This window comes from Martes martes, assembly GCF_963455335.1.
Source record: "Martes martes genome assembly, chromosome: 2".
NCBI lineage: Eukaryota > Metazoa > Chordata > Mammalia > Carnivora > Mustelidae > Martes > Martes martes.
The window spans coordinates 142,362,076-142,379,768 of NC_137889.1; the positions used below are offsets into that span (position 1 = coordinate 142,362,076).

The window sequence follows — 17,693 nt, forward strand, 5'->3', positions numbered from 1 at the left end:
GTGGGGCCTGGGGCAGAGGCTTTCTGGATTCTGGGGGACATCCCAGGAAGGAGGCCATGCGGGGTAGGAGCTGCCCTCCACGGGGTGATGAAGAAGAAAGCAGGACTCCCATGCCCTGTGCTGGGACAGGGCCCGGCAGGACAGCCTGATGGGCTCACCTCCCCCTAGGGAGGCCAGGCCTCGGGCTGGGACAATGGGCATGAGCAGCTGGTGGTCCACAGGGGGCTAGGGGCAGAGACGAGCCCAGAGCGGGGTGGGGAGAGGGAGGCGCCCTGGGCCTGGTGTCCAGGGGGTGGGGGCGGGGAAGGGGTCTGCAGGCCCCTCCCCGTGCGTCCTGTGGGCTGGGCGGGCGTGAGCTGAAGAGGGGACGTCTGTCCCCCATGCGTGGGGACAGCTGGAGGAGGTGGTGCTTCCGCAGGTCTCCGAGGGGACGCGGGTCCGGGCACCGGTGCCCTCCGGGGCTGAGACGGCGCAGAGGCGAGTGTCCCATGCAGGGCGTCGGGGACATCAGCTCACCAGGTAGCTGTGCATCTCTCGGGAGTTGATACTCAGGACCACGCCGGAGTGATTCCCTGGGAGACAGACACGCCCGCCCGTGAGCACACGCGCCCCCCGCCCCCACAGACGGCGTGGGGACCCAGGGTGGCCTCAGCAGCGCCCGCAGCCAACCTGGGGGGAATCCCACGGGTCCGAGGGTCCTTCCGGCGTGCGGGGGGTGCCCGAGCGCGCTGGGGGTGTGGGGGTCTCTCCTGGGCGCGTGATAGGGTGGGTTCTCCCGGTGCCCTCCTGAGCCCTGCACCCCAGCAGGCCTCAGAAGGTGATGCCAAGGCCAGCAGATAGGCACCTGCACCATAGCAGGGAGGGCAGGGGGCCATGGGAGAGGCTGGGGGGAGGGGTTGCGGGGGGAGGGGCTGTGGGAGGGCTGTGTGGTGGGAAGGGCTGTGTGGGGGTGGGGCGCTGCAGGACACTCCTGGGGAGGCCTGGTCCTGGGAGGGGACAGCTGCAGGAGGTCAGGGGACAGAGGCCTGGCCCGCTGGTGGAGGGGAGGAGCCTGACCCAGAGTGGTGTCTGTGCGCTGCCTCCCCCCACCCCAGGGGCACCAGGAGAAGGCGGCTCACAGTTCTGTGGCAGCTGCCCAGCTGCAGCATGCCGGGCCCACGAGCCCAACCAGCTGGGTGAGACCCTCGTCAAGGTCCATCACCCTGCGACCTTGGTTTTGTCATCTGAAACATGGGCATGGCGGTGCCGCCCTCTGCGGACCGCATGGGGATTACATGGGAAAAAGCACCTGGTGCATACTAAGTGTGCCATTAAAACAACCTGTTATTATGCCCTCATTGTTCTTCAGGAGCCTGATAGCAAAGAGGGGCCACAGGCAGGAGAGCTAAGCTCGGGTCTTCCCAGGCCACCCCGCCCTCCGGCCAAGCTTGGGAGGCCCCGGGTCGCCTGGGAGCCTCTGTAGCTGGTCATGGGGCTGTGATACCACCTGCATGAAGGCAGGGACCAGTTGACGTGGGAGGCAGTGGGGAGCCCCAAGCAGGGGAGGGTGGTGGAGGGGGCCTTTGGGGTGCACAGGGATGGCACCCCAAGCCTGGGCGCTGCAGTGTTGGGGACGGCACAGGCTTTGGAGCTGCAGAGCTGGGCTTAAACTAGGCTCTAATCAGCTAAGGGAGGTGGCAGGCTGTGTGACCACTCTGAACCTCGGGTTTCTCATCTGTCCAGTGACCTGGCTCCTGGCAGCCCCTCAGCCCAGGGACCGACATGCAGCCCACGCTCAGGACGTCAGAGTGGCTGCCATGTCCCAGGAGGGAACAGAGGCACCACCCCCGGGGAGTGCGACAGGGCTGGCAAGTGTGGGAGATGAGGGCCCTTGTGCCACGGGGCACCAGTGGGAACTGGGAGGGCCAGAGGGAGCGCATGGGCTCAGGGATCCCAGTCCCTCCCCACCAGTGGGGCGACCTTATCTCCCTGCACCTGGGTGTCCTCGCCTCTGGAAAGGAGACTGCCTCCCAGGCTGGCCGACGTGGGACAATCCACGAGATGCTCAACGCACCCCACCCCCAAAGCTGAGCAGAGCCATGGCCCCATCAGCACAAGCTCCAAGAGACCTTGGAGGTCCGGGAAGCTCCCAGAGCCTCAGTTTCCCCTCTGGGGACGTGTCATGCTCCTTATACAGTGTGGTCTGGGCCCTCTTTGCCGCAGGTACAGACCGTGTCCCCTCCCCTGAAGAGGAACAGACTCTGTGGTCGCCTCCACCCATCTATCGTGACACAAGTGACAGTGGTGACGGTCATGGAGGGTGATGTGGCTACCACCTAGCTGGCTGACTCTCTAGGGGCTCTGAGGACATGGCCGCCACTCTGTGTGGAGCCCAAGCCACATGGAGAGGCCACAGCAGGTGTTTGCAGGGACAACCCCAGGGGGCGGGGCACTGCTGACCGCTGAGCCAATGGCCCAGGCTGAGCGCAGAAGCCCGGAGGGGACTCAAGCCACTGTCAGTGCCACCTCAAGGAAGATGTAGGGGAGATGCGCTGGGCCACGCAGGCAGACCACAGTAACAGGGCACCATGTCAGGGTGGTGGACACATGCTCACACAGTCATCGCTTCTAGTGACCAGGACGCCTTCCCCCAGGTGAGGGTGGCTGGAAGGGGCGCTCCGGGGCCACGTGTCCCCAGGCCCCGATCAAAGCTCCGGTCATTCCCCCATCAGACGGAGGGGACACAGCGCCACCATCTGCCTGGGCTTCGTCCTCGCCCTTAGCTGGCCAGTGGTGGCCCGGCAGGTCCCACAGGAGGGTGGGGAGGGGGTTTTCAGGGCGGGCGTTACCTAAAGTCTGCGAGTCGAGATCATCATCTATAAACTCCTCACCCTGGATGGCGCTCTGGACGGCCTGGCTGTGGCTCACGGGGCTCGTCATTTCCTGCTCCTTTTCATTGTGCATCTGGGCATACACGGTCCTCCCGGGGCGTTTCCTGCTGGGTGGAGGCCGGGCTCAGGGGAGGCTGCCCGGGGCCACTGGGCCCTGGACCACTCCTGTGCGCAGGGCAGACAGCGCTCCTGGATCTGCTCTCCTGCCCCATCTCTGCTCCAGACCGCCTCCTCCAGGAAGCCCTCCCTCCTGCAAGCTCCTGTAGCCCCAGGGTTTCCTTCAGCCCCAGGGCACGAGTGTGCATTGTGTGGCTCCCCCTGGGACTGGACTGAGGTCATATTGCAGGGAGGGGGTGTTTCACTGTCCTTTAGTCCCCGTCATCCAGCATCTGTGGGAGAGCAGTGTTCCGGGCTCTGAACGGGTGGGAGGGACATGGGTTCCTGGGGCAGACGGGATGCCCACTGGGTCCGAGAGGGACTTGCTGAGTCCTGCCCAGGTCTTGGGGCTGTGCGGTCTCGAATTCCTGTCCCTCCAGAGCAGACCACCCTCACCCCTGTCCAGGGCACCTTTGGGGCCCACTCAGCGTCCTCCCTGTCCTCCTCCCTCCTCTTCCCTCTCTGCTCCTCTCTCCTCTCCTCTCCTCCTCCCTTTCCTTCTGTTCTTTTCCTCCTTCCCTTTTCCCACCCCCTTCTTCTTAGTCCCCTTTTACAGATGGGGAAGCTGAGGCCCAGGGTGGGGACAGCCATGGAGCTGGTCAGCGGCAGGGCAGGAGCTGGGCCCTGGGCACTGTGCTGGGCCGTCCCGCGGTCTGGAGGGGCCTTGCACGCAGGCTGAAGGAAGGGTACTCTGAGACAGAGACCCGGACAGGGCAGATATGGCTGGAAGCCTCTCCTTTTTTGTTTCATCTCTGCAAATATCCAGGACGCCAGCTCCCCCACACACTTGCATGATATGGGAGGGGCTGGCCGGATGCTTGCCCTTAACACTGCAGGGAGACCTGGTGCACCAATTCCACAGGGCGGGAAACCGAGGCTCTAAAACAAGTCCCACTTGGCAAGGCCACACTCCCGTGGCCTCTGAGGGAACCTGTTGGAACAGCGTGAAGCAGTAAGAAGGGAGTGGGGTCGGGAGCAGGGACGCCCCTTCTTGAAGGGTCAAGTGCATCTCTCATCCATCTGAAGACCTGGCCGTTCAGGGGGTCCCGGATGGGGTCTGCCCAGCCTGGGGTGAGCAACAGAGTGGACACCCGTGGTTAAAGTCCTGGGCTCTGTCCATACCAGCTGGAACCTGATGCTGTTTTGGGGTTGGGAGGAGGGCCCCCGCTTCAGTACCGGGGATCCTAGTCTCAGATGCCACTTCCTAGCCATGACAAATCCCACTTTCCGAGGGGCCTTCCTCCAAGTCAGGGTGGACCTGGGGGAGATAAGGCCGGGATGCTGGCAGAGAGGAAGGTGGGGTTGGAAGATGCTTGTGGGGTCCAAAGCAGCTGTCTCCCACCCGCTCCTGGGGCTGGAACCATTCTGTCTCCGCAAGTCCCTGCCCCCTGCCGCTACTACCCAAGGCCTGACCTCGTGCCCGGCCTGCCAAGAGGCCTTGCCTTTTGAACTTGTAGAGAATGAACATGCCCACCGCGAAGAGTCCAATGACCAAGAGGACCGCCACTGCCCAGTAGCCGCCAGTGCCTCCCAGCCTCTGAGAACCTGTAAGGGAAGCAGCTGGTGGTCGGGGTGGGGGGCATCCAGCTGCATGCCCACCCTACCCTGCAGGGGAGAGCCCCTTACCTGTGTCCGTGTCCCTCATGGCCACCAGGACCCGGACCCCGCCCCGCAGAAGGAAGCTGATCTTCTGTGCCTTCAGCACCTGCTGGATGGCGGTGAGTCTCTGAAAGCAGGAGGGGGAGAGTGAGGAGGATCCCGTGGAACCCACTGGAGGGAGCGGAGAGCTGGGCGAATATCCACTCTGACTCTTCAGAGCTAAGGGGCTGGGGGCCACTCAGCCTCCTTGGGTCTCAGTCTCCTCATCTGTAACATGGGAATGCTCACCCACCAGCCAGCTTTCACCGAAAGCCGACAATGGTTTAGAAAGGTGACCCAGCAGGGGCCTAAAGCCTCTTGTTTTGGTTGGGACCATAGTGTGTGGCAAAGCTGGGGAAACCAGGGGTGCTCCAGGAGGGCCCCCAGGCCTGGCAGTGGTCCGGGAAGGCTTCTCAGAGGAGGAGGACCAAGAAGAGAGGAAGATGGGGACAGGCCAGGTGACCCAGGCAAGGGAGTGACCCCACCAGCGAGGGAGAGCCAGCCCAGGAGGGGATGGGGCTGGACCATGGGGTGGGAGAGACAGCTGGCTTGCCGTCTCACGAGAGGGAGCTTTCCTGGGGCTCAGAAGGGAACCGACTGGCCCTTGTGGGTGCCCAGGGGTCATTCGTCCGCACAGGCAGATGTTGAGGCCTTGGGGAAGGGGGCCTCCCAAGAGCTGGCGGTCCCCGAGCACCCCCTCCAGGGTGCCTTGGGCAGGACATTCCCAGGGGCCAGACTCAGCCTCCATGCACAGCGTTTTAGCACCTGGCATTCTGTGGAAAAGAGAAGTCCACATCCGGGCCCGGACAAGCCAGAACAGCCCAGATTTGAAGGATCTAGGAAGGCACACAGCTCTGTCCTGCGGGGAACCCCAGCACCTCTTTGTTCCGGGGGTCCATGTGAAGCTTCAAAGGAACACCTCGTGGGAGGCCTCCAGCCCCGTGCCCAGCACCTGGCACCCAGCAAGGGCCAGGGGCCTGCCGTGTCGTCCGTGGCCAGGATGAGTCCCTGTGACTTTTCACCAACCTCAGGCCCGCGGCTTACTCTCAGCGCTCAGGACAACGAGGGTGGGGGCACCTGTCTGTCCTCCCCCCGCCTCCTTCCAAATCTCTCCTGAGTGCCCACACCTGACTACTGCAAAATTAGTTCATCTTCCCACCAACTTGGGGGGCAAGAGCGAGGGGAGTCCCTGAGCCCTGCCGTGCCTTCCCCAAGCAGTGCCGAGCCTCTGCAGTCAGCGCCCCATCTGAGAAATGGGTACAGTCACTCTCCATCATCAGCCGTCCCACCCCCAGAGACACTTCATAAGCAGGGACCCCCAGGTCCCAGTGCAGATGCCCTTCAGGAAATGCTGGGGGTCAGGCCCAGGCAGTCACATGTTGACCAGGAGGCAGCCTGGGTGTGGCAGGGTGGCAGCCAGAGTGACCTTGGGGGTCTGTGTCCCCTCCGACCTTCCTGATGCACCTCCCACTGAGCTGTAGAAGGAGACACGCCTGCCCAGCCCCCGAGGTGCCATGGGCCTTGCTCTGTCTTCCAGATGGCCTCCTTGAGCATCTCTCTCAGACTAGTCTGGGAGTAGCTGAGCTCCTCTTTTTTTTTTTTTTTTTTTTTTTTTTGAGATAACATGTACTTCCTTCAAGTGCACAATTCCACTGTTTTTGGTCTATTTGCATCTGTGCAACTATCACCACTGATTCTAGAACATCTTCATTCTTCCTTCTAGAAACCTGGTGCCCGCCAGCAGCCCTGCCCCCGGCCCCCAGCAACCACCTCCACCTTCTGCCCCGGGCCTTGGCCCAATAGGGACATTTCCCATCCATGAGTTGGTGCAGCAGGTGGCCTCTTTGACCAGCTTCCCTCCCTCAGCACCCCTTCTGCGGGGTTTGTCCAAATGGTAGCAGGTGTCAGAGCTCCCTCCTCTTCACAGCCGAGTAAGAGCCTGTGGTATGCGGGGATGCATCTCATCCAACAAGGCCTGTGGAGGCACACGTGGCCACCCCAGGCTGCAGTGACCCTCCCTGTGTGCATGCATGTGGACGGACAGCTGCGTGCTCCCATGTCTGTGCCGTCTGCTAACTCTGCCTGCGGTTTCGGGGAGCAGCTAAGGGCAGGCTCAGCCGCGCGGGAGGGGTCCTGGTTCTGCACGCGACCCCAAGTGCTGTTGGTTTCGGGAAGAGTGACAGCCATCCCGGGGGCGTGAAGAAGCTCCAACTTCTCTTCGGGTCTCCACCCCATGCCTGGCCTGGCCCTCCAGGTGAGGGCTATTACTCGGAGGCTGAGACACGCAGTGAAGACGTGTGCAGACTGGATGGAGGCTGAGTTCTGCTCTGTCCTGAGACCCGCACCATGGGAGTCCATGGTTCTCCCTGTCAGCCTGGGCCGCGGTGACCAGCGCCAGCCAGCAGAATGAGAAAGGAGATGGCGCATGTCCCCCTGTGGGGCAGTCCGGCACCGGGTGCCCTTGTGCCTCCCCAGTCCCCAAAAGTGACCTTGAAGGCCATCTGGGTCCCAGGGAGGGGGGTAGCCACCTATGGAGGAGGGCCAGCCACCTGTGTCAGGCAGTGACTTGTGAGAAATGGGCCTCTCCGTGATGATGAGCCACTGAGACTTCTCCCCCAAGCCCCCAGCACTAGGCCTCGAACCCTGGGCAGTGCAGAGAGAACCTGGGGCCCATGGCCGCAGGGATACCTTGTCACTGGTGGGGCTCCTCTTCCTTGTGGGCCTGGGAGGGGGCAGGAGCACGTGCAGGTCAGCCAAGGTGGGCAGTCCTGGCTTTACCACCGTCACCAGGAGCTCCTCAGGGACGCTGGTCTCCTGTGGGGACACAGACGTGCCTCTCTGAGCCACCTGCCTTCTCTGTCCCCTGCCGTACTCCAGGGCCCCCAGGAATATCCTCTCACTCATCTTGGCCTGGCCAAGTCCCAGCTGTCTGTCCTGTGAGCTATTCCTGACCCCTGAACACACGGGGACAGCCCCAGGACCCTGAAGCACCACGTTTCCCCTCCTGCAGCTCTCCTGGTCCCTCTGCCCTGCCCCCACCAACACCAGCCTCCTCTGGGCCAGGCCTGCCCCCTCTAGTCCATTCCTCACACCATGGCCGGGGTAAAGGAGAGCAGGCCCCTCTCTGGCTAACGTCTTCCCAGACATCAGGGCTCCTGACCATACAAATCCTTCAACCCACGGAGTTTAGCTTCCAGAGGTCCCTCTGCCTCCTGAGAATCCCACTCTGTGCACTTTCATCTAGCGAACTCCTATTCGCTCTTCAATGCTCAGGATGGTATCACCAGCATTATTAAGAGACTGAGGGGAGTCATGGCCAGAGCGAGGCTTGGCCTCTGGCAGCAGAGATGACTCAGGGTGGGCAGAGGTCACAGAGATACCTTGGTCCCGCAGCAAAAGAAAGACCAGCCCCCTCACTCTGCCCTACCCTCCCACCCCCCACTTCTCCTGGGTACCCGCGGGGGCGGGGGCACCTTGGACAGCAGCCGGGTCACCACCAGGCCGACGTCCTCTCTCCACTCCGGGGTATTGGGATTGTGGGCGTCCAGCTCCTTGGAAAAGCGTAGAGCCACCACCTGGAACTGGTCTGAAGAGATGCAGAGATGGGGAGCCGGTTAGCTCTGGGCAGCGGGGCTCTGTTTCCCGGCAACCGCCAGCCCGGGATGGCCTAGGACCGCCCACGGTCAGACATGGCAGCTTGCTTTTGGAAAATGAGAGTCCTCCCTGTGCTGGCAGCTGCCCAGGCAGGGCCGACCTCACTGACCGGCACCAAGGAGTGATCACTGCAGCACCGATGACAATGCTGAACGGTGCCCTCTGGGGAGAGAGAGAGGGAGGGAGGGCCAGGCAACTGCACCATGAGATCTGCCCCTTTGTTCTCAGGGACACGCATACCCCATGAGGCTGGGCTTCCATCCCCCAGGGATCCACGGACTTCACTGGGCTGGTCCCCCCACCAGAATAAGAGTCCTGCGAGGACAGAGGCCCCACCTTCCCTTTCCCGCACATGTCCCGGGGTTCCTGGCTCAGAGGCCTACTCCAGAGCCACCTGCCAGTGGTGGTACTTGGGGCTCACTATACTCCCCACGTTCCTCCTGAAACCTGGGTTTCCCACTTGGGAAACGGGAGAGGCTTTGCTGGGATTAATGGCCTGAGGGACGCGTGCTTCGGGGGGCAGAGAACTCAGCATCTCACAGCGGGTTGGGAGGGAGGGGCTATTCCCGAGCTCTAGGCTCAGGACCCTCTGCGCATGTGTTTGTGAATGAAGGAACAGCCACGGGCAGGCCTGCTAAATATTTAACTGATGGCTGCTGTCCATGGGCGAGGCTGTTCTCAAAGCCAAACAAGGTTTCATTGGTGGGCTGAGGAGGGCCACAGCACACTGGGTGAGGGGTGGGGTCTCTTCCATGCTTAGGATGAATTTCCTATGGTAAATGTCTCCCTTGAGGGTCGGGGGACCCCCAGTGAGCACAGAAAATGGGGTGCAGATTCAGAACTGAGTCTCCACAAAGGCTGTGTTAGGGGGATCAAGTGACAGGTGGCAGGAAAGGTCAGGCTCCTGGGAGGCATCGCCGGGTGCCCTCGACAGGTCACTCAGCCATCCCCTGGTCTGTGCTGTGTGAGGCCCATGAGTGCCACAGACTCAGAGACGTGTCTGTGTTTATTTTACAGATGGGGGAAACTGAGCCCGGGGAGCCGGGGAGCATCTGAGCAGTGTTCACTGGCTCCTCCCCGAGCCTGCGGCTGCCCCGCCGCATACCCAGGGCGTCTGTGGCTTACGTCACCTGAGCTTGGGGTCCCCAAAAGGGACGAGACACGTGGCACGCCCGAGGAAGGGGCTCACCCAGCACACGGACCACCGTGGAGTCCTGCAGCACTGAGCTTCCACAGGCCGCCTGCACCGTCACGCGCACATCCCCTGGGTCTGCAAACCGCGTGGTCACGGAGTTCTCCAAGGAGAGCAAGGGCTGCAGGGGACGTGAGTAGGGGTCAGGCCCAGGGGTCAGGGGGCAGCCCCACATGGGACAGCCAGCCGCCCCGCTGCCTAGGGCCTCACCGAGAATGCTCAGTCTCCCCTGCTCCGGTCAGAACGTGGGGGCAGCACTGGGGGGCATGGGGAGGGCCCCCCACCCCCAGCCACCAGCTCTAAGCCAATGCAGCCTGGACCAAGTGTCCCAGTGTACCCTTCCTTCCAGACCTGACCGAATTGCTGGGCTCGAAGTAGCTGAGCTGTGATTTAAATCCAGAGCCTAGCACCTTTCTCAACCCTCCACATTCCAGAGAAACATGACCTGGGGCCTACCACTCCTCCCCACCCGGGCCTCTGCGTCTGGGCCTTCAGCCACTGTTGGGGTCATTCTGCATGGAACGCAGGGCAGCAGCCCTCCGAATGAGGAAAAGACAGCCCTCTATGGGTCTTGAGGGCCTCAGGCTAAGGATGGGCAGCCCTGCCCAAAGAGACCTTCTAGGCCTCCAACCGGCCATTGTCTGTGGCTCCCCACTGCTTCCAGACACAATTTAGGGCTCTGGGTGAGGCCTCTGACATCCGATCCAGCCCCAAGGGTCCCCTCCTCCATGAAGCCTTCCCTGACCACACCCAACACCCAGACTAGAAACGGCCCGATCTTCCCTGGGGCTCACAGCACCCCCCAGTCCCCTTCCCGTGATCCTCATCACAACTCAGGTCACCTGCTCTGTTCACATCTCTTTCCCCAGGAAAAAGCAGGGGCCAGTCTGCTTTCTTCCGCAGCCGCCAGATGCAGACATGGCCAGACCTGCTCAGCGGCTCCGGAGAAAGTCCAGGCTGTGCTCGTGTCAGCTCCGCACAGTCATACCCCACGTGTCCTTTTGCCCCGGCCCCCCGCTCTCAGCAGGGGCCACCCTGGGGTTCCGCGCACCTGCAGGCTATGGCCGATCCACCAGTAGAACACAGTGAGCTTGGGGTTCAGGGGCAGCAGCACGGCCGTGAGGTTCACCTCCTGGTCAACGCCGACCACAGGAACCACATCAAGGTGGAGGGCCTGTAGGGGGGCTGCAGGTCGCGGGAAAGCCCGGGGTTAGGGGACACCAAGGCCCTGGCTATTTCAGAGGGGGCTTCTTGGTCACCTTCATCACTTCCTCCCGCATCACCCCCACCCTACCACCGCACACACCGCCAAGGACGTGGACTTGAGCCCGCCTGCCTGCTCCCTGTCCACGGGCTCACCGGCCTGGGGTCCTGTTGCCGCCCCAGGGGACTCCCTGCATGCCCCTGGGGCCCAGGTTCTCTCTCTGCCCCGGGAAGTGGGGACTCTGGGCCTCAAAGGGGGTGCTGACTTACAGTTGACCTGGACAAAGAGCACAGCCTCGTCATGCCCAGCCACATTCTCCGCCCTGACAGACACGCGGTAGACACCAGGGCTCTCGTAGCGGTGCCGGATGGGGTCCTCAGTCAGCGTCAGGTTCATGTACACGGCTTTGAAGCCATCCCCCAGGTCCACCTGGTACTTGGTGGTCAGGACGTCACCCTGCAGGAAATCCCGCAAGGCCAATCAGCCAAGGGATCCCTTGGCACAGCCAAGGGATCAGCAGCAGCTTGCATACTCTCCATCCTGTCCCTCCTCCCCTCAAAGGGCGTGGGCCCCGGGGCCCCCAGAAGCTACACCCGCCACCTGGCATGGGCTGTGGCGCAGGAAATCCAGGAAAGGAAATGGAAACAGTATCTTTCTCCACTTGGTGTCAAGAAAGAGTTCTCGCACTTTCCCTCTGCCCCTCTCCCCTGCCCCATCACCCCTTCCTGCCGTCCTACCCCTGCAGGAACACCCCCAAAATAATCTCCTGCTGACCCAGAGTGACACAGGATTCACGCTGTTTATGATCCCCTCATTCTACACCTGTGGAGCCTTGAAATCTTTCCCATAAATTATGTTCACTCAACTTGTTCCACAAATACGGTGGCTGGTTGAACAGGGTCTGTGCTCCCAAATCCACGTCCCCCGGGGAGCTCAGAATGGGACCTTATTCGGAAATAGGGTCTTTGTAGAAGCGATTAGTTAACATGAGGTCACGCCGAAGTAAGACGGGCCCCCAGCCAGTGGCCACGTCTTTACAAGCAGAGGTGGGGGCTTGGGACACAGATGAGACAGCCACATGATGATGGGGCAGAGACCGTGGAGACAGAGCCACAAGCCAAGGAAACCAGCGCCCCAGAAACTGATGAGACAGGGAAGAATCCCTCCCCAGAGCCTCCAGTGGAAGCCCGGCTCTGCCTATGCCTTGATTTCGGGCTTCAAGCCTCTGAAACTGGGAGAGAAGCCTGTGGGGTTTTGTGCCTGCAGCACACGTCACTTGGGACGACAGCTTACGTGCCATCCGATCGTTCCCATGTGCTGGGCAAGAACCACGGGACAGATCGGCTCACCGTCCAGGGCTCCTGTGGACACACGGGCTCATGGGGACCAGGGAAGCGCGGTCTCAAGCCTGCCTTGCTCCAGGGGGACAGGGTCTTGGTGCCCACCACCTGCAAGCCAGACGTACCTGGGAAGCCCCGTGGCTCCCAGGTGCGCAGGGCGTCACTGCGTGCCTTGGGACCCCATGTTCCTGCCTGTAGGCCACTGACGGGTGCCCGCTGAACGATTTAAACATTTTACTTCATTAAAATAACTTGTCATTTTTGCCAACGATCAGAACAGAGTCCAGCAGCCATGGCCATAGAGAAGGAGACCCATCCCCATAATCCCGTCCTGCACACTGCTGCATCTTGTGCACGTCAAGGAGATGTGGACATCTTGTTCTGAGACAACCGCCAGTTTCCATATAGTTTGTAGGAACCAAGACAGCCCGTTTGCCCTCTACCGCACGCCCGGAGCAAACGCCCATCGAAACCAGAATGTCGGGACACAGAGCCACCGAGCCACCACCGGCCCCCGCCGTCACGCCCCCAACTCCTCTGTCCTCCATTTCTGTAATGCTGTCATCTTGAGAACATCCCATAAACAGAATCCGACAGCACGGACTCGCTGGGATTGCCTCTTTCTCCTTCAGTTTAATTCTCCGGAGCCCCACCCGGGTCATGGTGTGTCTGTAATCTGCTCCTTCTCACCGCGGAGTCGTGTCCCAGTCGGCGGCCGCTGCCACCGTTCAGACAGACGCCCCTTGGAGAACGTCTGGGTGTTCCCAGGTTCCGGCTCTCCAGCCAGAAAGCTGCTGGGAACATTCATGTGCAGGGTCCTGCGTGGACACAGGCCTTCATTTCTCCGAGACACATGCCCAGGAGCACATGTGCTGAGTCACAGGGTGGTTGCGTGTTCAGTTTTCTAAGAAACTGCCCCCCGGTTTTCCAGAGTGGCGGTCCCCTCCTCTGCTCCCAGCCGCCAAGTATGAGGGGCCCGGCTTCTCCGCACCCTTGCCAGAGCTTGGTGGTATCGCTATGTCTTACTTGGGCCACTCTCCTAGACCTGCAGGGACCTGTCATCGGGGTTAGAGTCACACTCCCCTAATGGCCAGTGAAGCTGAATGACATTTGTGGACTCCCCGGTCACCTGCTCCTCATCTGCGATGAACTGACCCTCCATGTCCTTGACCCATTTCCTAACCGGAGCGTTGTTTCTTCCTACTCTCTGTGTTCTAGTTCCCAGCGTTCACTGGATGCGTGCCAGGCACGTATTTCCTCCATAGCCCCCTTTTCACCTTCTCTACAGGGCTTTCCTCAGCACACGGGTGTCTCACTCAAAGTCAGATTCACTAAATTTCCTTTACGGATGCTGCTTTTGGCATCCACTCTACGAACCCTTGGCCTGGCCCTGGATCTGCATATTTTCTATCTTTTTCCCAAAGGACGGCTAGTTTTTCACATTCTGTTGACCTCTGTGGTCCATCCTGAGACGATCTGGTATCAGGCGTCAGGTTCCAGCTGAGGCTCATTTTTGCTGGCGGTCCATTTGCTGAGGACCGTCCTCCCTCCCCTGGGACACTTCCACTCCTGTTTCTGTGCGCATCTATTTCTGGGATCTCTATCAGCTCTTACTTCTAAGTCTCGGATGCTTACAGAACTTGGCCCCCGCCCCAGATCCAGCTAGTTCCGCAGGCAGTTTGGCCCATGCAGGAGGGCGCGTGGGTGTGACTTGTGTGTCAGCATGAAGAAGTGTCTGTGTGACTGGTTACAACTGTTTGAACACGTGGGGAAGGCATGTGCAAGTTCCTGTGGTCAGTGTGTGAGAACTGAGTGTGTGTGAGCAGGCGTGAGTACGTGTTCACCCCCACTGAGCTCCCACTCTCCCCCTGCTACCTCCAGGAGGAAGTCAGCGGCCCCTCCACATAGGGGAGTGCGCCGGGAGACCTCTCTTGCAAGGACACCTTTCGGTCACGCCAGCGACCCCATGCAGCAAGGCTGGGGACCACGGGGCGGTGGGGCTGATTGGCCTGGCCTGGCCTGGCTCCTGCCCAGGGAATCAGCCAAAGTGACCTAGTTGCCCAGATGGAAGTCTCTAGGGGGCAGCAAACAGCCATTTTTCCTGGAAGTCTGTGCTAGAACTTGGGCAGTTGGTGGGTCCACTCTGAGGGTCCAGGGGTCCCACCCTGGGAGGGGGCATTGTCCTCCCGCCACATCAAGATGCTGCTGTAACAGATGCCCGATCCCTACCCTGAGGCCACCCCCAAGGCCCTGAGCATGAATCTCAGGACCAGACTCATCAGCACAGGGCCTGGAAGCAGGTGGATCTGGGACCTGCCCCGGGCCAGGCCCAAGTCTGGGGACCACAGACCAGGTCCTGTCCACGTGGAGCTCTGTCACCTGATACTGCGTGGCCTCGAGAGAGTCACTGTACCTCTCTGAGCCGGGGTTTCCCCAGCACGGCCCATGGGCTCTCACACATACAGCTCTGTGCCCTCTGGCCTCAGTTTCCCCATCTGCACACATTGGACACCAGAGACTTCTGTCATCACCTGGGCACCATATTTGGAAGGACATGTGCTAAACCACACACACACACACAGTTATAAAGCTGAACTGGCTTCATTCAGTGTATTTGTTAACCAAAGATCTGAGTGTCCAACGGAGCCATGTGTGCGGACAGCGGTTGGGGGGCGGATCTCCCTGGGGGTGGGAGCAGCGTCTCCTCTGTGCGATTCTGTCGCTTTGAATTTCCTGCCTCTTGGTAAGTTTTTCTGATTTCTGTTTTTGGATGTTCTACAGGGAGTTTGCTGCTTTTATAATCAGAAAAATAAGCATGCTGTATATTAATTTTAAGAGGCTAGAAGAAAATACAAAACCTCGCAGTTGTTACCTTTTCAGGGAGAACAGAGTTTGGGGGGATATTTATATTCTTGACATTTTGGGTGTTTTTCCAATGTTCTACCATGAGTATAAAATCTTTTTTAAGACAGAAGAATATGTAACACTTGTACTAAAGAGAAAAGGAGAGAACGTAGGGAGGGAATTTACATATTTGTATATATGATATAGAATTAAATCCATACAATATCATCTACCTACAGGATTTATCTTTGGTTCTGGGATTATAAATAATAGTTTTGTTTTGCTTTTTAAATTTTCTGCTTTTCTTAAGATTCCAGATTAATTAAATCAATATAATTAGAGGTTTAACAAAATTGCCGTCCACAGGAATGAGTACATCTCAGAAGCCTCAGAGTCCAGTAAACAGTCTGCCGTGCACAGAAGGGTCCCCGCCGTGTGTGCCGGCGGCCCAGTGACCCACCCCATATTTCACAGTTCTCTGTAATCTGGTTTCCGTCCTCTCCCTACTGCCTGGGGCCTGGGGAGGGGCTTCCGGCCCCCTCTTACCCCCTCAGCTCGGAAAAGGCCCGCCTAGAAGATTCTGCTCCAAAGCACCAGTAGGCAGAAAAGACACACCCTACCCCCCACACCACCCCTGCTTGTCCGGTGGGAGTGGCCCCAGGGGGACAGCACGCGGCGCTCACCTGCTCCTGCCGCACCACAAACAGGACGTCCTCTCCAGGCCGCACGGCCACTGCCTCGCCGCGGATGCTGACCTGCAGGCCCCGGGGCCGCATGAGCGGACACTGCAGCTGCGCAGGGCTCTGCCGGGGGTCCACGCCGCCCTCGCACACGTTGGACACCACTTTCCGGTACCTGTGGCCACAGGGAGGGTCAGGGTCTGCACCTGTGGTGGGATGGTGGGGGGAGGGCATGGGCCCCACGGCCTGGTGGGGCCTCACTGGTGGCGAGATGTGGCTCTCACTGGTGGCTTCCTCTGGCCTCCCAGCCACCTCTCAGCCCCACCGAGGGCCATCGCTGCCCTGTGTCGCAGCTGAGAGGCCAGGCATGGCGGGGGGGCAGCCAGCAAGGGCGGGGTCGGCTCCGGCGCTGGCCGCTTCCCTGTGCGGCCACAGGACTTGTGACAACCTCAACACCTATTGTCCCTGTGGCCGAGGGTGTGACTGGACACAGTCCGGATGCTGGGGCCTTGCCGAGAAATGCACCCAAGAGAGACCGGGGCTCAGCCGTGGCCTTGACGCTGCCGCACCCCCTCGGGGCTCCCTCCCCCACCATCCAGTTAGAGGACACCTGACCCAGTGCCTCCTTCATATAGCGTATTTGCAGGGGGACGGGCGGACCATATAGCCCCCGCTCTTGCCGGGCGGACCGCCCAGTGGGAGTGGCAGACTGCGCCACACTACCTCCCTCAAGGTAAAATCACCACCCATGAGCTCTGGGAACCGGTCCCCGAGAGAGCAGCTTTCGGCAGAAGTCGGAAGGGTGAGCAAGAGAGGGAAGGGCATCCAGGCAGCAGGACTGGCATGGGCAAAGGTCCTGGGATGGGCGGCTGGAGCCAGAGTAGAGAACAGGACTGGGAGGAGGCTGGACAGGGGTTGGGGTCCAGAGACCATGGGCTCTGATGAACGTGTTAGGAGACCCCGGGGCGAACCATGCCTAGAGTGGCATCACCTGACTTGCTGATTGTGAAGTTCCCTCGGGCTACACTAGGACTCTGGGTCCATAAAACTAGCATCACGGCCCAAGAGCCTGGCTCTGCCCCCTTCCCTGAGCCTGGTGCCCCCTCCTGTGCCCAGAACTCAACCAGTGAGACACACATTCAGGGGTTTATCACAAGAACACATCAGATTAATTTAGAAGAAAATAGAGTCTAGGAGCTACCCCACCCCCCTGGTGCCTTGATGCCCAGAATGTCACATGGTATGACACGCAATCCTTCATCCATGATGTGTGGCCCGGCTCTGATACTTCTGATAAGAGTCCCTGCTTGCCAAGCCCTAGTGGGTGCACAAGAGAGGTGGCTGTGGCTGCTGACTAGATGGATGATGAGTGAATAATAGATGGGAGAGAGCTGGATGGATGGATCGATGGAAGGGGAATGGATGGATGATGGATTGATGGGTAATGGGTGAATGATGGATGGAAGAATAAAGGAGGGAGGGAGGGAAAGATGAAGGGAGGGATGATGGGTGAATGATGGATAGAAGGAAGATGGATGGATGGATGGATGGATGGATGGATGGTAGAACTTACATTGCTAAGGCCAAAATCTACAACATCTGATCCTGCTTCCTCAAGTTCTGCCCCTGCCCCATCCCCAGGGGAGGTAATGGGGATTTTGTAATAAGTCCATTGACGTTTTCTTCCCTCCCAAAACTGCCTCAAAGTGAAACAGAAACCTTAAGGTAGAGCGCCTTGGGACCTCCTGAAGCCACAGGCTCACAGCTTCATGTACCCGACGCTTTCGTTCTCTGTTCAGAGCCATCTCAAAGCACCTTCTGTCCCTGATGCTGCCCCATGTGGGTGCAGATAGAGCCCCTGCAGGCCCGGTGCCCAGGGTGACCCAGGGGCCCAGCCAATAGGGCAGCCTCGGCTGACCTCTCTTCCTGCAGCTCTGCCCCTGCAGCACCGCAAGGAGGCCGTGCCATACTCACCCGAGGCTGCTGCTGTAGGTCTGGCCCAGGACACAGTCATCTGGTGGGGACAGGGGGTTAAACCAGAAGCTGGCAAAGCACTTGTTGGCCTCAGACTCCGAGGAGGGGGAGCGCTCAAATCCGTAGTCACTGGAGGAGAGG

General features: G+C 60.2%; 1 protein-coding gene across 1 annotated transcript in view; it reads right to left on the reverse strand.

Annotated features, from left to right (window-relative positions):
- Positions 1-507: 507 nt before the first annotated feature.
- SORCS2 (sortilin related VPS10 domain containing receptor 2) overlaps positions 508-17,693 on the reverse strand; it is a gene marked incomplete at both ends in the record, with an annotated part of 422,366 nt that continues 405,180 nt past the window's right edge. The window contains 11 exons of the mRNA XM_080797075.1: positions 508-572; positions 2,871-2,974; positions 4,469-4,571; positions 4,653-4,752; positions 7,353-7,478; positions 8,138-8,250; positions 9,508-9,631; positions 10,562-10,695; positions 10,984-11,170; positions 15,582-15,753; positions 17,553-17,681. Of these exons, the coding sequence (XP_080653201.1) occupies positions 508-572; positions 2,871-2,974; positions 4,469-4,571; positions 4,653-4,752; positions 7,353-7,478; positions 8,138-8,250; positions 9,508-9,631; positions 10,562-10,695; positions 10,984-11,170; positions 15,582-15,753; positions 17,553-17,681 (1,357 nt within the window). The remainder of the gene's footprint in view (positions 573-2,870; positions 2,975-4,468; positions 4,572-4,652; positions 4,753-7,352; positions 7,479-8,137; positions 8,251-9,507; positions 9,632-10,561; positions 10,696-10,983; positions 11,171-15,581; positions 15,754-17,552; positions 17,682-17,693) is intronic.